The sequence below is a fragment of the Macaca nemestrina genome, chromosome 4 (assembly GCF_043159975.1).
Source record: "Macaca nemestrina isolate mMacNem1 chromosome 4, mMacNem.hap1, whole genome shotgun sequence".
In the NCBI taxonomy this organism is placed as follows: Eukaryota; Metazoa; Chordata; class Mammalia; order Primates; family Cercopithecidae; genus Macaca; species Macaca nemestrina.
In genome coordinates, this window is record NC_092128.1 from 177,501,395 (window position 1) to 177,526,988 (window position 25,594).

Below are 25,594 nucleotides of genomic sequence, written 5' to 3' on the forward strand. Positions count from 1 at the left end.
GCTTTTCCAACAACATCGAGAAGTTCGTCCAGATGGTGCCCACATTCCCTGCTCCATCTAGATGGTGCCCACATTCCCCGCTGTGTCTAGACGGTACCCACATTCCCTGCTCTGTCTAGATGGTGCCCAGATGGTGCCCACATTCCCTGCTGTGTCTGGATGGTGCCCACATTGCCTGCTCTGTCTAGACGGTGCCCACATTCCCTGCTCTGTCTGGACGATGCCCACATTCCCTGCTCCGTCCGGATGGTGCCTACATTCCCTGCTCCATCTGGATTGTGCCCACATTCACTGCTGGCTGCAAATGCCAGGAGTTGACAGCAGCCTCCCCTTTACAAGGCAGGAGGGTGCTACAGTTCGCCATTGTCTCCCCCTAGGGCTTCACTTGCTTTCTAACTGCAGGCATCAGAGGGACCCACATCTCTCTGTTCTGACATGCTGTGTGTTGATGGCAGAGTTTAATTATCCATATGCAATCTTACTTTCCTTATTCCCAAGTTCATGGGGCTGCCTTATCAAAGCATTGCAAGACTGATAACCGTCTTCCAGAAGTATCATAGTGATATTAAGAACACACATCACAGATCATAGTAAACGGCTTTAATTTTTTAATGAAATCTCAATACTGCAGAAAGCATTGTTGTCCTAGCTAATGAATGCATAGAGTATTGCTTGCAAAATAATAATTGAGATTCTATTTTTAAAGAGCTTAGAACAGTACACGGTGCATAGCAAAGACTGTGTATGCGAAGCTGAATTTTAAAATATGGTAACAAGTGTCTGAAAATATGTGGTTCAATTTGTCTCCCGGTTACTTTTCCCTCTCCCCCTTTAAAATGAAGTGGAAGGGGAGGGAGGAAGAGATAAGAGGTTTGTGAGTGAAGACAAGGGCCCTTTAAGACCTGGGAAGACTAAAGCCACAGGGATCTCCCTCTGCCTTAAAAGGCACAGGAATCTTAGTGGGGAAAATGAAGTGGTGATAAAAAGCCAGTCCGTGTGCCTGGAATATACAAGTCAGTGCACACCAGGGATCACACTGCAGGTCACGTGCACTCTGGGTCTCTCTCTGCAAACCTGCCCTGCCTCAGTCCGGAAATATACAACTGCCTAAGAAGGGTCTGGCTCACACAGGGGCCGTGAGACACAGCAGGCAGTCCGGCTGCCACTGGTCATGAACCCTGGACACGGTAGGCAAGATGTAGTGTCCATATGCATTATTCGGGTGGGGCAAAGATCACAGCGCTCTCTGGACTTTCAGACCCAAAGAACCACTCATCTCAAAGACTGTGGTAACTCGGGGGCTGAGCCATGCCAGTGTTCATTATGTGAAACAAGGACTAGAACCTCACAAGACCAAGTCTGTCCATTTGAGGATGGCCAAAGATGCACACGTGCTGCTTTTATCTTATGTGCAGATTAAAAAAAAAAAAAGTTTCCTTTAAATATTCCATACTCTTCAGGAATGCCCAGGCAGCTGAGCTTTCAGGATGTCACATTGCAGAGGACTCCGATGCTACAGATGGCAGCTGGAGACCCTCTCAAGGCAGGTGGCAGAACGGAGTCCCTCTCTATCTGCTGGGGCGGCCCCTCCAGGTGCCCCGCTGGAAAGCAGAGCAGCTCCGTCTCTGGGTGGGTGAGAGGTGCTGCATGAGCTCACTATAGTATTCCAATACTGTATGGCAGTAGGCTGCCAGAGTATCCCAAGCTGGGTGGCTTCAACAACAGATACTCACTGACTCATAGTTCTGGAGGCCAGAAGTCTGAATTCAAGCAGGGCTGTGCCTCCTCCTCCGAAACCTGTTGGGGAGGAGCCTTCGTGGCTTCTTCCTGGCTTCTTGGGATGGGAATGTGCATCCATCCTTGGCCTTCCTTGGTTTGCGGCTGTGTCACCGCACCCTCTGCCTCTGTCACGGCATGGTGTCCTCCCTATGTGTCTGTGTCCGAATTTCCCTCTTCTAATAAGGACTCCAGTCATATCGGATGAGGGCCCACCCCAATGACCTCACCTCAACTAGATCATCCGCAAAGACCCTATTTCCCAATTAGGTCACATCGAAGGTACCTGTCTTTTTGGGGGTACAATTCAACTCACAAAACCAGCCCATCACCTCAAAAGGGCCTACCACCCCAGCGCCATGTATCCCTCTCTGCCCACAGCCGCTCCTTCCCCTGGCTCTCGGGGAGTGGGGACACCTCTCCCCACTCCCACAGTGACCGAGCACCTTCCCCTTGGTATGCATTCTGAAGGAGGCATTTTTTTCTCCTCCATCTCAGGCCTGTAGGAAGCAAGTTCTTTCTAGATTGAGGTGTGTGCGTGTGTGTGTGTATCTATGTATATGAGTGTATGTGTCTGTGTGTTTTTGGGGAGACGTGTGCAGGGTGGGTGCAAGGGAGGAGTGGGAGGCAGACGGGCAGGAGGAAGATAGAGCCACAGGAGTGAGCACAGAAGTGACAAGGGCAGAATCGGTGTGTGCTTGTGACAAGTATGGGAATGTCATCCCTTTAGGTTCAGTCCTATAAGGCAGGTGTATCAGTAAGGGCACTGATTCTGCGATCTTAACAGAGATCAGAATAACAGTGGCTTAAGGAAGAGTGGAGTGGATTTCTCTCTCCTGTACATCTGGCCTGGTGGGTGGTAAGGAGGATTTACATCACCCAGGCCCAGATGTGTATGGCTCTTTGAGTGCCCCATTCTTTCCTAGACTCAGAGCTGCTCTCCACCTCCTCCACATCCAGCCACTGGGAAGCAGGACAAGGGAAGTGAAGAGTATGTTCTTTTCTTTCCAAGGATTACTTGGACATTGCAGTCTTCACTTCCATGCCTACTGGCCAGGGCTTAGTCACACAACCTTGCTAGCTGCAAGGGAGTCTGGGAAATGCAGCTGCTATTCTCAGAGGCCATGTCCTCAGGGATTCTGCTAAATTTAGCAAGGCAGGGACAGATATGGGGGAACCACTGACAGTCTATCACAGAAGAATGTGATTTTAGAGAAACAGTGAAACTGTGTCATTAACCCACCCCTCATGCCTTACAATAACCAAAGAGAAATCCAGTGGTATCTGCCACAATAAAGAGTATGAGAGGAATGTGATTAGAAAATCAGGTTGCCAGGCAGGATGTGTCCAGTTTGAGCCAGTGATGGTGTTCATGGGGAAGGCTTTGTCTCAGGAAGTTGTGTATTGGGTTGTTCTACGGCCAGATGGTTTTCAACGACATAGCATGCTCTATAGCTCTCCAAGACCCGGGACTGGACGTAGGCCTTGTCCTTCTTTTGCCAGGCATCGGACTCGATGTAGACGTTGAATGGGTCGTTAGAGTGTTCCAGCTTCTTGGAGCGGATGTAGCTCAGCATGATACCCAGGGTGAAGAAGCCGAAAAACCCCAGCACCATGAGGACGTAGAGGGCCTCCAGCTTGCCGTCATCACTGCGGGGGGACCTGCGGGCCAGGCCCGACATGTTGCTGCCCTGCTGAACTGTCTCCTGCCACAGCTTGGTCAGAAAGGGCGTCACCGCTGTGGTGTTAGACAAGATCATCCTGGGCATTAAGGTTCCGCTGCTGGAGCTCCAACTTCCCAGGCACACCTCTTAAAGGAAAAATGCAACCCCAAATCAAAAAGTACGTATTGGCCAAAACCCACACTTACGCACACACATGTATACAATTTTAAAATCTCAGGTGAGAGGGGTGAGCTGATACGCTCCCCAGCCCATGGTGTGTGCCATCTTGGGTCTGTGCAATGCCTTCTCTTAATTGATGAATGGATACATTGATTCCCTTCTATTTCCATCTACCACCCCCAATCTCCACCCCTATAGGTGACCATCAGAAGGGGCTTCTTTAACATGCATTGCTGCATATTGTGGCATATGGGGTCACATGTGCATTTTGGTTTACCTAAATGGTATCTGGTCATCCAACTAATTCAGTCTCCTTCCTTTTCCTCACGACTGTGTTTTTGTGGCTCACTTGTGGCACTGGGTGTGTGCATTCCTTTACTTCCAATGGCTGTATACAACCCATTGTGAACACCCACTTCTTTTCTCTGCCTTCTCCCCTAGAGATGGACACTGCTGTGGCTGCTAACTCCATAAACAAGGGGGAGACAAACATCCCCATCCTTGACCTTCTGTGCACCTAAAAAAAATCACGCATCTCATACAACTAGTTCATGAGGGCTTATGCATGACCAGTCAGGCTGGGGCGCTGCCAGGGCGCCCTTGGAGATACCATGCAATAAGTGTTCTGTTTCACCACGGAGCATCTCTCTACGAACAGTTACATTCATCTGAATGAAAAATCCACGCTATCACATGGTGGACTTTGGAATGTCTAGGGAGATTTCACAGAGAGCTCCCCTCAAAGAGGCCAGTGTTGCAACTTGTGCTATATTTTTCCCTCCCTGCCCACACATACGCACACACGTACACAATCTTAAAACCTCAGGTGAGAGAGGTGAGCTGACGTGCTCTCTAGTCCATGGTGTGTGCCGTCTTGGTTCTACACGATGCCCTCTCTTGATTGAGCAATGGTACATGGATTGCCTTTTATTTCCATTCACCACTTGCTGGCTATGCAGAAAGTGACATTTTCCCTATCATTTAATCTTGATATCACTGTCCTTGTATATTCAGAGTGGGCCTGGGAATTGGAAAAATTGTCTCCAAGTAGCTGTGAGATTCTGTCAGGGGTTTGGTTTGCTGTGGAAACCCCATCTAGGTGACCTTGAGATCATTGGTAAGCTAAAAAACAGGTCAGTTATTTATTTGTTTGTTTGTTTGTTTGTTTAGGTTTGAGCAAATGCCGGCTTCTACCTCCCGTTCCTGCTGGGCAACAAAAGCCCAGAGGCCAAGTTGTTGATGGCACACTCCAAACTCGAGCCGGAGGGGGCAGCTGGGAGCTTATCACACGTACGTGCTCCCACTCAGTTCTTTCTTTTTCTGTTTTGTTGAGACAGGGTCTCACTCTGTCACCCAGGCTGGAGTGCAGTGGCATGATCTCAGCTCACTGCAGCCTCAACCTCCTGGGCTCAGATGATCCTCCTACCTCGCCCTCCAGAGTAGATGGGACTATAGGTATGCACCACCATGCCTGGCTAACTTTTGTATTTTTTGCAGAGGTGAGGCTGCCCTATGTTGCCAAGGCTGGTCTTGAACTCCTGAGCTTACAGGATCTGCCCACCTCAGCCTCCCAAATTGCTGGGATTATAGGCATGAGCCACCCTGCCTGTCCCCTACTCACTTCTTAGGAGCTTAAAGTAGCTAAGTAGAACATGGCCTGGAGTAGAACATGGCCTCGGGGGTACTGTTGTGACTACAGGTGACGGATGTGGGTGTGTTTGGGAAGACAGTTTATGGCCAGAATCACTATGGAAAGACAAATTCCAACACTTGCCAGGATGATTCTGTCTTTCCCAGCCAGAATGGGGACTGCGACATCGAACATCATCTTGTGTAGGACAAATAACCTCAGAAACCTGGCTTCTCTCCAGCTTAGACCCAGAGCTATTTCTTCATTGAATTGGCTTAATTGTAAAACATACCCTGAACCCAGCACCAGGTGAAGATATCTGGTACCTTTCCCAGGTCCCTCTTCCTCTACCCGTCTCTGAACTGTGGCTGTGTCTCAGAGTTCTGTTACCTGCTCTCTTCTCTTCCCACTCTCCTCTGTTCCGGGGTGATCGCACCTGCTCCAGGCTCACCTGCATGGCCATGACCCAGGGCTCTCTTTAAGCTCCAGAGCCATGTGTCCAAAGACCTGTTAAGGAGACGGCTCCCTTTGGCCATCCCCAGGCTCCTTAAAGTTAACACCGCACCCTGTCCTGTCAGAGACTGGCCCCTTCCTCAGTAAGTTGAGTGGCAACACCAGTCACCCCTAAACCTGCATCCCTCTCACTGATGACGGCAATCTCATCACAGCACTTCCCATCTTGAAGGCCTTCCTCGGCTTCTCCCTGCCTTCAAGGTGAAACTCCTGGTCTGCCTGGATACAGGCCCTAAATTTGAGAGTCTCTGCATCCCTCTCACAGTTGCCACTGTGCCCAGACCCTATGCTCTATAGTCCCTGCTGGCCCCAGAGCCTCCACACATTGTGAATCTCCAGCTCAGACTGCACCTTCTTCTTGGCCCATGAAACTTCTCAGCAATGCCTACTCATGCTTAAAATTCAGCCCAGCTCTCACCTCCTTCCTGAAGCCTGCTCTGATGCATGGAGCTGGGTCATCACTGTGCACACCATGACCCCTGCTAACCTCATCATGGTCAGGATCTCCAGGCCCCTTATCCCATGCCTGCCCTGCCCATCCAGCCCAGTGCTGGGCACACAGCAATACAGGAGCTCCCCTGAGTGTTTATCAAATAGATGCCACCAGAACTTAATACCTTTTGACCAGTGGGGCTTGACTCATTATAACCTGCTTACTCCAGTGAACAAATGCCAATGAGCTGGCTCCAAAGCTTTAACTGACTCCCTTTTCCAGAAGGGCAGTCATCTTCTACCCTGAACTACAGTCTCAGAAGGCAGGAGTGAGGAGCGGAAACAGCTCAGATTTGGGGATTCCATTGCTACCTCAGGTTTGGATTCTAGCTTTGCTACTTCCCGGCCACACGATCCTGGATAGGTTCCTTAGAATTGCTCAGTCAAGTTTTTTTTTTTCTTTCCAAAGTAGCGAGAAATACCGCTAACATATGCAGGCTGTTGAACCACTGAGCAGGTGTGTAGAGTGGCTGACAGCATGTGACATGTGGCAGGTGCACACTCAGTGGTCCTGGGTAGGAGTTTATTGGTTTTTCTACCTTGTTAAGAAATTGCAGCCCAAGGATTTGGGACTTTGAGGGTTTAGACTTGGCTTTCCTGTGGCTGACCATGGCGGCTCTCTTCCCTACTTTGTGGAGAGATCAGACATGAATGAGAATCAAAGATTGTTTGTGGCCTTTCCTGGTTTCTAGGCTTTTGAGTCTGTTCAGAGATCTGTCAGGAGTCAAGCTGCCTGGGCTCAAGGGACTCAGGTACTTGTTCTTGTACAAAACTAGCATTTAGCCCCATCCTAATCATCGGGGTAGGCAGGAATTGTTTGGTAACAGATCCGAACTCAACGCTCAACCACTTCTTTTTAAATGACCCGAAACCACTTACAAATGCCTAAAACCCTGCTCCAGAAAACAGACAGACCTGGACCTGATACTAAGCTGTAATTTCCAAAAACCCAGAGTGATCACAACTGGCAAATAATTCTGCCACCAATTACTGTTAGAGAGTCTTTACCACTTCATGACCATGTGAGGGTAGAATTGTGGCAGGCAACATTTGAAGATCCACATGTTAATTGGCTTAAAACTGATAAATCCATACAGCAAAGTAAGAGTAATGTCTGCAATTAATTCATAATAATGAGTTCACCGAGAAGGCTTGTTACTTAGAACCAGATGGACTTTCCTATGGCCAAAGAAACAACTGGAAACATCTGCTTTGAAAAACTCCCAAGCCCAAACCATCCTCAGCCTTGTTCTTTAGAATGCTTTAGAATGACCTTGTTAAAATGCAGATTGCTCCTGTAATCCCAGCACTTTGGGAGGCCGAAGCAGGTGGATCACTTGATGTCAGGAGTTTGAGACCAGCCTGGCCAACATGGTAAAACCCCGTCTCTACTAAAACTACAAAAATAAGCCAGGCGTGGTGGTGGGCACCTGTACTTCCAGCTACTTGGGAGGCTGAGGCAGGAGAATCACTCGAACCCAGGAGGCGGAGGTTGCAGTGAGCCAAGATTGTGCCATTGCACTCCTGCCTGGGTGACAGAGTGAGACTCCATCTCAAAAAAAAAATGCAGATTGCTGGGCTTTACTTACAGAGTTTATGATTCAGTAGAACTGGAGCAGGCCTGGGAATCTGCATTCCTAACACATGCCTACGTGGTGCTAATGCTTCTGGTCTGGAGGCCTTGCTTGGTGATCTATTGGAATCACTGGGGGAGCCTTTAGAACCTTTAGAAAATAATGGTTCCTGGATCTCACCTCCAGAGATGTTAATGTCATTGGTCTGGGTTCCTGCCTGCTTCAGAGACTTTTTAGAAACCTCCCAAATGACCCTAATTTGTAGCCAAGATTGAGAACCACTGGGCTGTGGTGTGGGACCCTAGGAAACTGACAAATCAACTTTTTGTGCTGCTGGGTACCTGGAAGAATTTTGCAAGGATGTAAAAATATGATTTCACTGACTATTTTTCAAACCTTGTTTGTTTTTTACATTTTCTTTTTCTTTTTTTTTTTTTTGGCATCGTTTGCCTCTGATACAGTCTGAAGAGAAATGGCAGAAACTCTCCAGTCTTCAGTGTAACCTCAGCTGTCCCCACTCTCTCGCACGCTGGTGCCTTCAATTACAATTCACCTGTCAGAGCTTAAGTCAAGCTAATTAACTGCCTTTCAAATAACAACCCTATATTTTTAAAGAATTTATTGCATTGCTTTTGCTAAATGTCCTCCATACCCCCAATGCCTGCAGGCTGGGTCGCCAGGGTATTTTTGTGTAATGAGTCTCAAAATGAGTTGGGCAATGTCTTCTTAATAGTCGGCATGGTGTAAATGACAGTCTGGATCTGCATGTCATTTGGGATTTTATATCAGATTCTCTAGGTTCAGTTCTATTATACATGATGCCGAAGCACCTACATGCCCTGTGGCTGCACTTTCAGATGGTTGGACTCAGAGTGGGAGAGCAACTGATCCAACAATCTTAATTTTCAGAAAACGGGGCTCCTTAGAGATGAGATGGCTTGCCAAAAGCAATCTCTCCTATCAGAAATACATATCCTCAGCAAATTAACGCAGGAGCAGAAAACCAAACACCGCATATTCTCACTTAAATTAAGTGGGAGCTGAACAATGAGAACACATGGACAGAGGGAGGGGAACAACACTCACTGGGGCTCGTTGGGGGAAGGTGGGTGGGGAAGGGCAATAGGGAAAAGAACTAATGTGTGCTGGGCTAGATACCCAGGTGATGGGTTGACAGGTGCCACAAACCATCGTGGCACGTATTTATGTCTATAACAAACCTGCACATCCTGCACTTGTACCCTGGAACTTAAAAAAATAAATACAAACTAAAACAACCAACCAAAAATCATCAAAAATGTCATCTCTTAGCTATTGACTCACATTTTATTAGTATAGAAAAGAGCAATTCCCAGGACCTTGTACAGAGGAAGCAGGCTCAAAATAGCTGAGGAATAGGCCACTTTCATCAGGTAGCATTGGATCCAGCCAAATGGGGGTTGGCTTCTCACCTGAACATGCCATCAGAAGTCATCCCTGTTCCTGTCCCCTCAGCTTTTTGTAGCTTGCACAGTCAGTAAAGGAATGGTGGAGGCAGAAATGGTAGGAGCCAGAGATGTTCAAAATCCATCTGATGCTCGGCCTGTGCTGAATATTCTCAAATGGTGGTCTCATTGGGCCCAGAAAGTGGGGTGGATTCCTAGTCATTTCTGCTGCTACCTCGATGTGAGATATGAATGCTGCCCCTAATCAAGGGTAGTGCTTTTTTTTTTTTTTTCCTTAAAAGCTCAGACCCAGAGCTGCTGGTCTACTGGAAATCACTCAGGACACAGGGCTCTGGGCAGCTGCGCTGAGCGAGACACCTGCAAATGGAGACCAACGGGGCCTCCAGCACCCTGAAGTTCCATAAGGCCCCCAGCTGAACCCAGGGGAGAAGAGGGCAGTGGGTGGCTCCTCCTCCGGGCACACACCACCTCTTCTGACTTCTCCCACGTGCTCTGGCTGTGTCGCCTATCAGCACTGATAACAGCCTGGAAGCTTTCAGAACAGAAGCTTTCTGGGAAACTCTCATTCTTTCTTTCTTTTTTTAATTTTCCAAAGCCTTTATTTCTAAGACCAATTGTGGCCTGCCCGTGCATAAACTGGGCAGGCTGTAGACAGCAGGCTTCCCCAGTAAATACTGCAGCCTTCCTCCCAATATTGAGCCCTGTCCCACTGATCCTGCAGGGGACATGAGTAGGGCATTTGTTCATGGGGAGGCCACAAGTTTGGGCCTCTCATCACTGTGACCTCAGACCCCTGTTGAGTGTGTTGTAAACAGAGGAGCCGTTCTTCAAGCCCCCTGCCCTGAGTGCACCCCTCTCATTTTTTATTATTATTAGCAAATTCTCCCAGTTCCTGATCATTCTTTCCTAAGCATTAAGTGACTGGGTAAGGTTCTTGTGGCTGACTCCAAGCTTTCTTCTAAAAGGAATAGATTCTAGGGGTGAGTAGGGGAGACAGGAAGGTCGGAGTCAGAGCTCAGAAATCTGGGTTCCAGGTCAATCCTAGATAAACTACAGGGCTCCTTAACTTACTTCCCTAGGTTGACTATGGGTATTTTTATCACGCTTGACAGGACTCCTTAAGCATTTCTTCAAAAGAGCATCCAGTCTTAACATCATCATTTGGTCTCATTTGTTTTAAGAAGCAGAATCAGCATAAAAGCAATGATGGATGAGCCTCATTTTGGTGAACATGATCTTATTGAGCCAAGAATTCTGAGTCAATTGTCCTTGGAACCAACTGTCTATTGTTTTCATCTTTATCACAGCACTATGTCCAGATTCTGGAAACATATCAAACATATCTCCCTCCTAGCTGAAAAGAAGCCACCCAGGGCCACCAGATGCTTCCAGGCACTTGGCCGGCTCTGTCTGGTCTTCTATCCTTCCCCTCTCCCCAGCGTCAGCGGGCACTAAGGTGGCCAGGGTCTCTCAAGGAATCAGGATAAAACCGTCCAGAGGCCCAGAATCGGACTCCTCACTGATCAGAAAATTGTTTCCTGCCACCTCCCAGCAGGACATAGGGTGTGGCTTGAGTCTGGTGCTTTCACGAGGAGCTTCCTAGACCTCTCTATGGGTGATAGAGAGAGAGTCTGGGGTGTGAAGAATGGAAATATAAACACTGAATACTCAGGGAGTCGGGCCAGCAAGCTGGTGAGGAGACTCCATCAACATGGGCTGGCGTTTGGGGATGGATAATGAATGACAGCTGAAGTCACACATCAGGAGGGAAAGAAGGACTCTCATCTTCAGCAAATGACATAAATCCGGGGATCCTCAGTTTCCTCACCTGAACAGTGGGAACGATGGAATCTACCTTGAGTATATATCCGAGGTCTTTGCGCAGCATGGAATCAGCCCCTGGCCTTCCTAGCTCTTGCTTTATTTTATTTTATTTTATTTTATTTTATTTTATTTTATTTTATTTATTTTAGAGACCAAGTCTCGCCCTATTGCTCAGGCTGGAGTGCAGTGGCGCGATCTTGACTTACTACAACCTCCTCCGCCTCCTGGGTTTAAGTGATTCTCATGCCTCAGCCTCCTGAGTAGTTTGGGTTTACAGGTGCATGGCACCATGCCTGGCTACTTTTTGTATATTTAGTAGAGACAGGGCTTCGCCATGTTGCCCAGGCTCAGCATGACTGTGCTGAAGTGATCTGCCCACCTTGGCCTCCCAAAGTGCTAGGATTACAGGTGTAAGTCACTGTGCCTGGCCTCTTGTTTTATGTTTGCTGTTCTCTCTGTAGGTGAGGCATTCTCATCATATTCCCTTCTTAAAATTCTACTGGTCCTTCAAATGCCAGCTCATATCCACACTGTATCTGACCCTGATCCAGAATCCCCTCCCCTTCTTTGACTCCTTGTATATATCTCTCCTACAGTGCCGGTCATATTCTAACTTCTAATCATTTGTAGACTTGTCTGGGCATTTTCTCCCAGGAGGTCCCAAAGGACAGAGACCATCTTGCTCACCTTTGTTCCCACTCCAGCACCCAGAATATTTCAGTAAGGTTTTCCTGAATTAAGTGGGAATGCAAAGTATTAGATTCAATACCACTACAATGGGAAAGTGAGTGAAGAATTGATAAAGTATACTATGCTCTGGAAATAGATTATTGAGTAATCAAAGCAAAACCTCTTGCAATATAGTATGTTTTTATATATTAAATTTTATATTATTTATATTTATATTATTAATGTATTTTTGTTATTCATTTTGTATATTAAGATTTACAGTATTCATATATATATATATATATCTGCAACCCACCTTATTTCTAAAAAAATTTGGGCAGTCAGTGATCGTTAATAGTAGAGCACAATTTTCTTCCCTCCTTACCACACTCCCGGTAACTCTTAACCTTTTTTCTCTCCTCCTTTTCCATAGTCCTTATCACCTTCCAATAAAATAAAGTTTTCTTAATTATGATGTTGATTGTTCAACGTTTGTCTTTCCCACCAAAATGTAAGCTATTGCAGGCAGGGATCTTTGCGTGGGTTGTTCTTCACTGCATCCCAAGCAGCTAGAACAGAGTCTGGCATATGATAGGAGCGCAATAAACATTCAGTGAATGCAGGCAGGCATGCATGAACACATGAATAATAAGTGTTCCTTTCAGCTACCAGAAAGCCCGAAACCACACAGAAGCTGTCTCACCCTCAGAGATTTAAGACGACAGCAATGAGGCCCTCTGATGCCCTCTAAGTGAGCTTTATTTCAAAACAATTCATTTTTCCAATAACCTGTCAAAAGCAGGTCCTACCTGAATATCCTTGACTATTTCCTCTGGATACAGATAATGCCGTCCTCCAGTGGATCCTCGGCTCACCTGATGATTGGGTGAAACTGGCCAGAGAAAGCAGAGGGGTTTTGCCGGGTCATTGTAAATACGAGTCACGGCTGAATTTAAGCAACTTTGTGAACTCAGCAAAGTCCCCACCACCTGGACCATAAATGATAGCTATGGTTATTGACAAGATCCTTCTTTAATGGAGTTGGAACCTCCTTCTTAATCTAAATGTGGACTCAAATGAACGGTCAATTCACATAGAGCAATGGACAAATCCGGGGGGCAAAGTATTATGCAATAGATTTGGGAACATGCGCACGTCTCTGCTACTTAGTCAACTTTCTTCTAAAGTTTCCCACTTTTCCCATGACCACAATCAAGATCAGATATCAGTAATGTTCTCCGCGTCCCATGCCCTTTCCGCAGGGAGATGTCAAGGCCCAAGAGCTGGTCCCCCCAAAAAGCTGAAGGTCTTTGAAAAACAATGGGGACTCAGGCCCCGTGAGTGGTTTTGACTTTCTTTTCTTTTGAAAGTTGCATGTCAGTGTTTTCCAAATATTATACAAGAAGGTCCATAACTTAATAATGGAGGAATGTTTTCGTTATTCTATGTTGGTGAGATGCTTTCCTATGCGTTTGTTGTGTAAATAAATGAGAACGGCAGAAGGAAAGGAGGGAAGAGGCTGATCATCCTACCCCGTCTCCCACTCCGGGAGTCTCGGTGCTTCCAGCCTGGAGCGCGCCCGCTGCGCGTCCGGAGACGCAGGTTCCAGGGGCCCCCGGAGTTGCCCGACTAGGCCACTTGCGCACCGGGAGAGGGCCGCAGAGGTGGGAGCCCCTGACTTACCCGGGTCTGAGATGCGGAGAGCCGGGTGTGGAGCTGAGCGTGCGCCTGCCGAGCGCTGAGGCCACCGACAGCCCAGCCCCGGGGCGGCACCTTCTAAGGGCCTGAGCGCTGCGCGAGGAGCCGGGACAGGCGGGGCCTCCCAGAGCCGCCAGGCGTCCCGCCCCACTCCGCCTACACTCACGGCCCAGCCCAGGGTCCCCCGGGACCACCCCAGACCAGCCCCGGCCCAGCCGGATCCTCCGCACCCTGCACCCCAGACCAGCGCCTCCGCGTGTGAGGAAGCGCTTTGGATCCTGTTGGAGAGGCTCAAGGCCGGCAGAATGTCTGCATTAGGATCGAGAAAGCCGACCCACCGACAGATCTACCTACCTTCCTGCGGGAGTTTGAGGTTGCCAGGGAGGAAGCTACTGCAGCCAGGAGAAAGGCCGTCTGGGAGACGCCCCACCCTCGGACGTGACAGCCTTCAAATGTCTCTGAACATAATCACTCCAAAGACGGCTCAACCTCTGCCCCTCACTACTCTTTTCAGCCTCGTCCCGCACCTCAGCTGTGGCCACACATCTATTCGGCAAACATTTATGAAGCACCTACTTACTGAGTGTGCAGCCCTGAGCTGGGGGTGCAGCTGTGGACTAGACAGGAGGGGGACCGGAGTGGCAGGCAGTGGCTGGAGGCACCCGAGCCTTGGCGCGCACACCCTAACGTCCTTGGGGCTTTTCAGTCTGTGCCGTCCTTTTCCAGGGAGCAAACCGTGCAATGATCCAGGTGACTTCCCAGCAAATTTCATAGCTGTAGCTCACGGGTTTGGCAGGCAAGAGTGAGAAGGGGCAGTCCCCAAGAGACAATCCCATGAACCTTCTGGGGAATGGCGTCCAGGCTCCAGGTTCCTACTCTGCAGGTGGGTCGCAGAAGCAGGTGCCTGACCTAGGGCTAGAAGATACTCTCTAGCGTCACTGCCTCCATGGTCTTCCTTGGCAGATCACTTCTCCCTGGGCTTCGACCTCGGTGTTCTCATGGGGACAAGGGTGATTGGAGGCTCTCTGAGGGGTGTACCGATGTATCCTGTGCACCAGGCAGAACCAGCATTGCCCTGCAGTCTGGGTGCAAAATGAACCCACACAGCCACGTTGTAAAGTCCTGAAATATTCATAGCCTATGACATGAAATTGCACTGTGTGAAATCTATTTATTCTTTTTTTTTTTTTTTTTTTTTGAGACGGAGTCTCGCCCTGTCACCCCAGCTGGAGTGCAATGGCGCAATCTCGGCTCACTGCAATCTCCACCTCCCAGATTCAAGCGATTCTCCTGCCTCAGCCTCCCGAGTTGCTGGGATTACAGGCGCCCACTACCATGCCCCGCTAATTTTTGTTATTTTTAGTAAAGATGGAGTTTTGCTATATTGGCCAGGCTGGTCTCGAGCTCCTGACTTCAGATGATCCACTCGCCTAGGCCTCCCAAAGTGCTGGGATTACAGGCGAAATCCAGACTGAAATCCAGACTGAAATCTATTTATTCTAAGGATCAGAGCTGTAAAAAAAATCCTTATGCATGTAAAAGTTCTTTGTATTTTTACTTACAATAACTAGAATCTAAACATGTAAAAATAGAAAAAAAGGTAATTATAGTACATATGATATTATTCTACATAGTAGAATAGTATATGGAGTCCTTAAAATAATGTTTACAAATAATTTATAACAACATGGGGCTGGGCATGGTGGCTCACACCTGTAATCCCAGCACTTTGGGAGGCCAAGGCGGGTAGGTCACCTGAGGTTAGTAGTTCAAGACCAGCCTGGCCAACATGGTGAAACCTGTCTCTACTAAAAACACAAAAATTTAATTGGGCATGATGGTGGGCACCTGTAATTCCAAGTACTTGGGAGGCTGAGGCAAGAGAATCACTTGAACCCAGGAGGCAGAGGTTGCAGTGAGCCAAGGTCATGCCATTGCACTCCAGCCTGGGTGACAAGAGTGAAACTCTGACTCAAAACAAACAAACAAAAAACCAACGGGGAAGATCTTTATATTATCATGCTAAGTGAAAAATACAAAAACAGAAAACAAAACAAAACCCCCCACAAAACCCAAGGCCCTAAATTGTAAATATGAGATGCCAGGCAATATTTCAAAAGTCTATAAGGAAGCACGCCACCATGTTAACATTGTCTATTAGTGGTAGGCCTATCGGGGATTTATTATCTTATTTATGCTACTTCATGTTTTCCTTCCTTTTTTGTTTTGCAACAACTCTGTATTAGTCTGTTCTCACACTGTCACAAAGAACTGCCTGAAACTGGGTAGTTTATAAAGAAAAAAGGTTTAATTGATTCACAGTTCAGCATGGCTGAGGAGGCCTCAGGAACTTACAATCATGGCCGAAAGCGAAGCAAACATGTCCTTCTTTACACAGCAGCAGGACAGAGAAGTGCAGAGCAAAGTGGAAGGAAAAGCCCCTTATAAAACCATCAGATCTCGTGAGAACTCACTCACTATCATGAGAATGGCATGGAAGAACCGCCTCCATGATCCAATCACTTCCCACAAAGTCCCTCCTGTAACACGTGGGGATTACAATTTGGATTACAATTCAAGATGAGATTTGGGTGAGGACACAGCCAAACCATATCAAACTCTATGTACTTTAATATTTAAGAAAAATTACATAAACTTTATGTGAAAATTCCCTGGATTTTTCGCCTCAAGGTCATGCTGTACACATACAGTATCCTCCTGCCTACCTCTCCAAATGGATAATGGATTGAAGCAAAAGGCTTGTCCCACCAAGCATTGATGTGTAACCCTCTTAGTAACAATTTATAGACCAGGTAAATGTGTGGAGCAGCCCAGATCAGCTGGAGGGAGCATTATTCCCATCGGAATGTGGAGCAATGCCTGCCCACCTGTCACCTGGTTATAGTGAAGACAGTATGAATGGAAGCACTGCCAGAAACTAAAGGCTTACGTAAGTGATGCTGTTCTTATGTCTCCTCTTCCTCTCTATCCCACATATGATGAATTATTTTATTATGATCATGCTGTGGTTGTTATTTTCTTTTTGAAATGATAAGACATGATTACAGATGAGAAAGAGTGTATTTTGTAATCCTTGATGAACTTAAAACGGTTTCCTCTTTTTTTCCCTTTTTTCTTCTTCCTTCTCCCTTCACTCTTTCATTCTCGCCTCTCTCCATTTTATAGGTATGATTGATCTTGAAATAATGATAACAGAACCATAGCCTATATAGTCCTTGGGTCACTTCTGTCTCTATTTCTCTTTCTTCCTTCCTCTTTTTCTCTTGGTCCCTTTGCTAGAGGGGTGGTGAGCATGGCTCCCTGCCCCTCTCAGTGGGTTTATCTTCATTTTCCATGAGCTTCCACCTCAGTGCATGTGACATCAAAGCCAAAGCTCCAGCCACTTCTCATCCTTTCTTAGGAAAATCTCAAGTCTTAACTTGAAAGCTGAATGTCCTGCTTTTGTTCCTAACTCTGCTCATGGGATAACGGAGGAAGAAAAGCTCAGCCTGTTACCAGAAAGGACAGATCTGCAGTGTACATCTAGTATGCAGGGTCATGTGCACAGTTCTTTACTCTTCCCTCTGACTGCCCTTCAGTTGGTGTCCAGATGCCCCTGTGTTAGCCTGGGGACATTCCTTGCCCTTTGGCCCCTCTTTTGTTGCATTTTTCTTTTTCCTTAGACAAGGTCTAACTCGCTGCCCAGGCTGGAGTGCAGTGGTGCGTTCATTGCTCATTGCAACCTCGAACTCCTGGCTCAAGACGTTCTCCCAGTTCAGCCTCCTGAGTAGCTGGAACTACAGTTGTGCATCACCATGCCTTGGCTAATAAAAACATTTTTTTGTAGAGACGGGAGTCTCAGGCTGGTCTCGAACTTCTGGCCTCCAGTGATCCTCCTGCCTTGGCCTCCCAAAGTGTCGGGGCTATGGGCATGAGCCATTGTGCCTTGCCCTTTGTTGTTTTTTCAGTCCTTTACCCTATGGTTTCTACTATCCTCAGGGACAACTCTCATTTCCCTGGGGCTTCTGGATCTTCAGCAAGACACACCCCTAAAGGCAAACAATCTTTAGCAGCAGCAGAGCATAAACTGAGTGCTGTTATGATAAAGGCAAAATATTTCCCCCCCATGAGAAAGTCTAAGGGGAGCAAGGGCCCTGAAGTCCCCATCCTGCCCCCCCAGTGACAGGTGATGGGGAACGGAATGACAAAGAGACCCCATCCAGCTACCTGGTGTATCAACCCCCTCACCCAGTGCTGTCCATAGGTCAGTCCCCGTCCCACACGGTGGCTTACCACATCCATATCTTATGAGAGCCATTTGTTGCTCCCCAGTCTCTTCTGTCCCCCTTCTTTGACCAACATTTCCCTGTCTGATTTGCTTGGTCATAGGTGGCCTGTGTCAGTTTCCTCCCAGGACTCTCTTTGCCTGGGAATAAGTGCTATATGTGAGAAGCGTCCCTCCCAAGTGCTGCGTGCAGCCTCCTGGCATTCTCCTAAGACTTCCTAGAGGATTGCTCTGGTTCCAAAAAGAAACCAGCCACAGCCTGTTTGGAGCCCTGCAGGATGTTCCAGCTCACCAACTTCATTCCCCACTACTCTGCCCCTCTAGCGGAGCTTCTAGACCGGCAACCAAGGTGCCTCCATTCGTTGTACATGACTCACCTTTCCCCCTTCCAGACCCTTCTTCATGGGTCTAGCCTCTGTTTCCAGCTTTACACAGCACAGGCTGATGCCTGCCACTGAATGGGACCCAGGACTTTTTCAAACCTCAGCCCCCAGCAAAGGTCTGAGAATGGGCACCCTGACCAACTCTGAGCCTCTAGGCATAGGGTCTATTTGTTTACTTTAATTTTGAATTCACTTTTAAGATTTAAGAATTGAGAGCTCTCATATTCAACAAAATTCAGGGGATCTAGAAACATCATGCCCACTTTTGGCAGAGTAGCCAACTGGCAGAAACTGATGCTGACGCTGTCAGCTTCCTATACAAAATGCAAACCAGAGTTTACCACAGGCCCCGCTACTCCACATTCTCCTCCACAAGGACACTCAGCAGGCTCCTGTGCTGAACGGCCTGCCTGGTTCTGTAGGTGTAGCGTTTGTCACTCTGTTCCAGGACCCACTTTCCGCAAAGCGCCTTACCCGGCTGTTTCTTCCCTTGGCATACCTGAGAACTCCTTTCCTCATTGAATTGCTTTGACCTTGCTAATTAGTTGTGTTGCAAGTGCTTTTTGGCTATGTCAGCTATGTATGTTCTGTTTATCATTTTAGAGCAATGGTTATTAATTTTTTCAGATTCTTCTTGGGAATTTGAGGAAAAACTATGGTTCTCCTCCACCATCCTGCCCCTGCCCACCCCAATGCACACATGTGCAACATTTGTTCTACAATTCAAGAGCTCTCTAGACCCCTGATATGTTGGCAATTGGTGGCTGCCACATTAGGAACCCCTGATTTAGGGGAAGGACTGTTTTTTCCATTAGACAAACTCAACTGCGTAGCATCAATTTCATGGGTCTCTACTGTGCACTGTACCCAAAAAATGCCACTGAATGCTGCCTGACTGGTGGATAGTAAGACTGTCCATTAATGTGGTCATTTAGGCTGCCTCTGCCCAGGTCTTGGGGTCATTGGCACTAATTCACAGCACCCTCAAGTCACCCAGGGAAGATGAGATGCAGTTGGCTATAGACCCACAGGTTCGGGCATTACAACTGCCCTTGCAGTTGACAAATAACCACAACCTTCACATTGTTATGAAAAGAGCACAAATCCAATTAAGAAAGCTTTTCCGAAAGAAATAACAATGTTCCCACCCCCTCTGTCACTCCCCACCTGCTTTTTGTCCCAGAATAATGCTGTGCTGATAGGAACATGGATAAATTAATTACAGTCTGGAATGTTATTCATGGGTAGGAAAAAACACTAAATCTTCTCGCACAATATTTGACATTTAAAGATAAACATTGCCTTTATGTTTTTTTTAAACCTCAATCAACCTAGTTTACGCAGACATAGGTATAATCCTTTTAAATGCTGTGGATTTTTAAATTGCAAAGGTAACAATATGCTGAGTGTTTTACCCAGTCAGAGAACCAGGAGATGCAGGAATGAGATTAGCATCTCTTTAGTTCCTTGCATATTTGATATTATTTTGGTGTACCTCCAATTCCTGATAACATAGAAGCACTCTTGTGACTGAAGTCCCTGAAATGGAAGGACATTGGTAACCCTGAATTTAAAACAAGCACAGGCAGCCTTTGTGGGAATGTGTGTGAAGGTCACTTTCTAGAAACAGGACGGTCCATAGCCATTGTCATGGTTTCTGCGTCATTTCAACCAGAACCTTAGGCCTGGAAGTCTGGATGGATGTGGGTTGGCATGGTCCTCTATGGGCATTAAATGAATAAATGGATATAACAGAGGTGGTGTCTGGCATGACTCAAAGAAGGATGAGAGGAAACATATTCAAATGAAATTTTTAGAAAAGCAAATTTCAAAAAAAATGCTTAAGTATAAAATATTTTGATGACAACCATGATTTTCAAATTGAATCCTTATTCTAAGTAATGATCTAATCTGAACTTAGACCCCTTTTCTTAAGTTTTTTCTCAATAAGCCTTTGATGTCTAGTCAGTTCAATTCAGTATTTACTGAGTCCCTATATGGATAGGGTATAGGGCATGAATCAAATGCATGTCCAGAATTGCCCACAATGCAGAGCAGAGCTGAAATGCCTAATACCCCTCCTCTCACCAACACACCCCCCACCCCACCCATATCTCCAAAGACTTCCCGGCAGAAGTGATCTCTGCCTGCTGGGACAGATGTATAGACTCCAACAGCAGCAAGGTGGCCCCTCTGACTACTGCCTTGGGATCCACATTGCTCTTAGAACTATTCCTCTTTTTTCATCCCTGAGGCCCCCACCAAAGCTCAGCCTGGATCAATTTTTTTTCTAGGAATCTGACACATTTCCAGGCTGATTTCCTAACCTAGTCAGACCCTCTTCCATCTGTCTTTGGGTGGTCCATTTTCTACTTCATTTTCCACCTCACATGTTGGCCATTGATGACCACATCAGCTCTTCTATGCTATAAGCTCCCAAGGAACAGGTTCTATCAAATGATTGGCCTTTCAGCTCTCTACTGTGACCAGAAAGTTGCCTGGTACATAAAAAGGGGTTAAGGTATTTCTCATGTGGATAACTGGTTACTCATCTTTTCTTTTTCTTTTTTTTTTTTTTTGAGACAGAGTCTCGCTCTGTCGCCCAGGCTCGAGTGCAGTGGCCGGATCTCGGCTCACTGCAAGCTCCGCCTGCCGGGTTTACGCCATTCTCCTGCCTCAGCCTCCGAGTAGCTGGGACTACAGGCGCCGCCACCTCGCCTGGCTAGTTTTTTGTATTTTTTAGTAGAGACGGGGTTTCACTGTGTTAGCCAGGTTACTCATCTATGCATGATTTGGGGGATCCCCCACTTCCTGGACTAATTGTAAACCACATTGTACCACCTGGGGGTGCCTGAGCACAACAGAGCTAAGTGAACATTTCATCAGTCTAATTGAATTTAGTGGAATGTTGGGGCCTGGAAATTTGGACTAGGAAGGTAAGCAGGAGGAATAAGTGTGAATGACAGTATCTAAATTAAAATCTGTTGCCATGAAAGATCAGACCTTTTCTCCTCTGATTTGTCCTTCTAGAAATCACAAGATGCCCAAAGAATCATAAGCAATGGGTAACGAGGCAAGGGAATTATCTTTGATAAATGCCATGATTGCTCAGTGTCCCATTTCTCTTGGAAAGAAGAGTGACCCAAAGACTAAACTGAGATGGGGGTTTGCAGCTAGCCTTCCATCTACTAAACCTGAGCTGAAGTCCTTTGAGCTCTTTATTTCTTGTTTATCTCATTTGTCACTCAGATGAGAAGAATGCCCGCTCTGTTTGACTCAGTGTCAGTGTGATGAAGTAAAATAGCTTCTTTAAATCCCTCTGCAACAAGGCAGTGAATTGAAAATAAGAAAGATAAGGAAGAACATTCTGGGCAAGACAGCTCAATGAGTTCATGCTTTGATCCATCTCTCAGCCCTTGAACACAAAGCCATGACAGGCAGGTATAAAAATAGAAAGCTAAAAAGGGATGTCTGGATTAACAGAAGCAGAAGAGACACTGCCAGAAGCGTCTGACCTACTGGGCTCTTTGTCTAAAATCAGCAGGGAGTTTGGCCTCTGCTGGGCAATCCCAAGACGTCCTGCCCAAGATGGCAGACAGGAACCAAGTACTTGCTTAAAGTCAGGAACTAGGGTGGGGCCCCGAAAGAAAGTCATAGCGCCTCACTGCTGCCTAGAGACCAAGCTTTTAGAAAAATAAGGTTGAGGGGCCAAGATGGCCGATTAGATGCAGCTGCAGTCCGCGGCGCTCATGGAGAGGAATGAAAACTGCCAGTGAATTCAGCACCTTCTACTAAAATATCCAGATTCTCAGTCCCACTCGGACTGACTAGGCAGACAACTAGACCTATGGAGAATGAAGAAAAGCAGACTGGGAAAACGGTCCACCCGAGAGCGACACGGAGCCAAAGGAACCCCCAACCCTAGCAAAGGGAAGTGGTGAGTGACTGTGCGACACCACCTGGAAAACCATGCTTCTCCCATGGATCTCTGCAACCCGCAGATCGGGAGATCCCGTCATGAGCCCGTGCCACCAGGGCCTTGGGTCAGACACACAGAGCTGTGCAGAGTCACGGCAGAGCCGCTACTCAGGCACACACAAAGGCCCTGGAGTTTTACATACTCCAGCCCAAGGAATCCCAGCAAGGCAGGGGATCCACTCATATATTCCCCTAGGAAGACTGCTGAATCCAGGGAGCCAAACAGCATTGATCTCCAGGCCCCGTTTACACAGCACTTCACAAGTTAAGGCCCACTGGAATTTCTGCCAGTCAGTGGTGACAGCCTGGAGTCAGCCTGAGATGGACCGAGCTCTCGTGGGTAGAGGCAGCCACCATCTCTGCAGTTCAGTTGACTCAGCCATTCTCGCCTTCCAGCTCCGGGGAGTCCAGGCAGTCCAGACGAGGAGGAGTCTCCCACAACCTAGCACAGGCGCTGTGCCAGATCGTGGCCACACTGCTTCTTTAAGTGGGACCCAGATCCAATCCTCCTCACTGGGTGGGGCCTCCCTGTGGGAATTTCAGCAGCTTCAGCCAGGGTTATGTGGACAAAACTCTGCTCTCTCCTGGGACGGGGACCCCCATGGGAAGGGGTGGCCAACGTCGCTGCAGTTCAGTGCACTCAGTCTTTCCAGCCTGCTGGCTCTGGAGAGTTCAGGCGGTCTGAAGGAGGAAGGGTTCCCTCGACGCAGCACACCCGCTACACCTGCTCTACCAAAAAGCAGCTAGACTGCTTCTTTAAGTGGGCCCCTGATCCCGTTTCTCCTGACTGAGTGAGACCTCCCGATAGGGGTCTCCAGACACCTCCTACAGGAGAGACCAGGCAGGCAACACATCAGTACATCCCTGGGATGGAGCTCACAGAAAAAGGAGCAGGCTGCCATCTTGCTGTTTTGCAGACTTCACTGGTGATACCTTCAGGTATGGGAAAAACCAAGGCAACTAGAGTCTGGAGCAGACCCTGAGCAAACCACAGCAGCCCTATGGAAGAGTGACCTGACCGATAAAAGAAAAACAAACAAACAGAAAGCACCACCAGTAACATCAACAAGGAAAACCTCATTTGAAGGTGAGCAACCTCAAAAATCAAAGGTTGATAAGCCCGCAAAGATCAGAATCAATACAAAAACGATGAAAACTCAAAAAGCCAGAGTGCCTCTTCTCCTCCAAATGACTGCAACACCTCTCCATTAAGGGCACAGAACTGGGCTGAGGCTGAGATCGCTGAAATGACAGAAGGAGGCTTCAGAAGGTGGGTAATAATGAACTTCGCTGAGCTAAAGAAGCATTTTGTAACATTAAAAAGTGGGGAAATGACATGAACAGATACTTCTCAAAAGAAGACATTCATGCAGCCAACAAACAAATGAAAAAAAGCTCAACATTACCCCTCATTAGAGAAATGCAAATGAAAACCACAGTGAGATACCATCTCACTCCCATCAGAATGGTTATTATTAAAAAATCAAGAAACAACAGATGCTGGTGAGGTTGCAGATAAAAATGAATGCTTTTACACTATTGGTGGGAGTACAAATTAGTTCAACCATTATGGAGGACAGTGTGGCAATTTCTCAAAGATCTAGAGGCAGAAATACCATTAGGTCCAGCAATCCCATTACTGGGTATATATAGCATTCTATTATATATATATAATAGGAATACAAATCATTCTGTTCTAAAGATACATGCATATGTTCATTGCAGCACTATTCATAATAGCAAAGACATGAAATCAACCTAAATGCTAGACTGGATAAAGAAAATGTGGTTCATATGCACCATGGAATACTATGCAGCCATAAAAAGAAAAGAGATTATGTCCTTTGCAGGGACATGGATGGAGCTGGAAGCCGTTATCCTCAGCAAACTAATGCAGGAACAGAAAACCAAACACTGCATGCTCTCATTTATAAGTGGGAGCTGAATGATGAGAACACATGGCCACATGATGGGGAATAACACATACTGGGGTCTGTCAAGGAGCAGGGAGAGACAACATCAGAAAGAATAGCTAATGGATGCTGGGCTTAATACCTACATGATGGGTTGATCTGTGCATTTTGTAACCAAATGTACCTGTAATTTATGATCCAATTCAAGTTGAATTTTTTATAAAAGATAAAGGAAAGATTAGGATTATGTTTTTATATAGAAATCAGTTGTTTCAGTACCATTTGTTGACAAGCCTAATCTTTCTCACTAAATTAAGCTTAGAATATTACAAGTTAAGCCACCATTTCAAAATAAAAAGGCAAACTAAAGAGATTTTCAGAATTTCACAGATAAAGACAATTCACATTTGCTAAAATGTATCCTATTAATACTAATGGTTGTACTTCAGCCATAAGAAAAGAGGACAGAAGGGAATGTGTGAAAATCAGTATTAAATGATAGTCAATTAAAAATAAAATTAAAAATTTGAAAGAATAATAATCACTGAAACTGATAAATAATGTTAACATTTTAATAGCCATTAAATTCACAAAAAAATAATAATTAGTTTTGGAATTTTTTAAAGAATAAGATGAGTTAAATGGTTGAAAGTTCAATAGATTAAGACAGTTTTCTGAGTCCTTGATGTGATTGGGAAGAAGACAGAAATATTAAACAACTAGAGATTTTGTATGAAATTCAGTTTACTAAGTATGCTAAAATTTTAGATAATTACAAAAAGGATATAAGTAATCTACAAGTTGCAAAGCAGCAAAGTTATTTTCTTTGATGTAAATAAAAGGGAATGTAGAATGTTTTCTTACACCAATGAGAAATAGGAGGGAAAAATACTTTAAGAGAAAAAGTTGTTAAATAGAAATCAAAATGTAACATGATAAAAATATATGCCAGTACATCAATAATCATAATATCTTTAAATAGAGTAAGCACACAAAAGACTAGAATGACTACACTGAATAACAAAATAAAATCTAATTATATGCTGCTTACAAGATATACATTTGAAATAAAACCAAATTGAAAAGTTGAAAATTAAGTTGTTAAAAAATACTAAAAAAAGGCTAACCCACAGAAATCTAAGGTAACAATATTAACATAAGACAAAGTAAAAATTCAGTTGATTAATAGTATACAAAGATCACTCAATTTAATAAAAGGAAACAATCTGCTAGGAAGATATTACAATTATGGGTATGTAATTAACTATACAGACTCAACAAATATAAAACAATCTGGGCAGATTTATAAGACATTAATATATTTATCTATCTTATCAATTCCCTTAAGGGGAACTGAGTTGTAGGGAGATGTTTAACACGTTTCTCTCAGCAACTGATAGATCTGCCTGCCCCAACATAGTAAGCATATAGAATATTTCAGTAATGAAATTAACAAAGTTCATTAAATATATATAGAGAGAGAACACTACACCCAACCAATAGACAATATACATTTTTTTAGCAAGTGTTCATGGAACATTTTTTACAGTTTGGTCATGTACTAGGTCAT

General features: G+C 46.0%; 1 protein-coding gene and 1 non-coding gene across 3 annotated transcripts in view; both read right to left on the reverse strand.

Moving 5' to 3' along the window:
* Window positions 1-534: 534 nt before the first annotated feature.
* LOC105472680 (potassium voltage-gated channel subfamily E regulatory subunit 1) overlaps window positions 535-25,594 on the reverse strand; it is a 67,446-nt gene continuing 42,386 nt past the window's right edge. The window contains exons 1-3 of one of the 2 annotated variants that reach the window (XM_011726148.3): window positions 13,451-13,562; window positions 12,577-12,659; window positions 536-3,586 (exon numbers count right to left, since the gene is read on the reverse strand). In XM_011726148.3, coding sequence (XP_011724450.1) covers window positions 3,147-3,545 — 399 coding nt within the window. In that variant the 5' untranslated portion in view covers window positions 3,546-3,586; window positions 12,577-12,659; window positions 13,451-13,562 and the 3' untranslated portion in view covers window positions 536-3,146. Of the gene's footprint in view, window positions 3,587-12,576; window positions 12,660-13,450; window positions 13,563-25,594 lie in introns of those variants that run through there. The other variant, XM_011726150.3, reaches the window with a different exon arrangement.
* On the reverse strand, window positions 10,001-10,128 carry LOC112425078 (small nucleolar RNA SNORA11). The gene has a single exon (XR_003016077.1). It is a non-coding gene; the product is annotated as a small nucleolar RNA SNORA11 (small nucleolar RNA).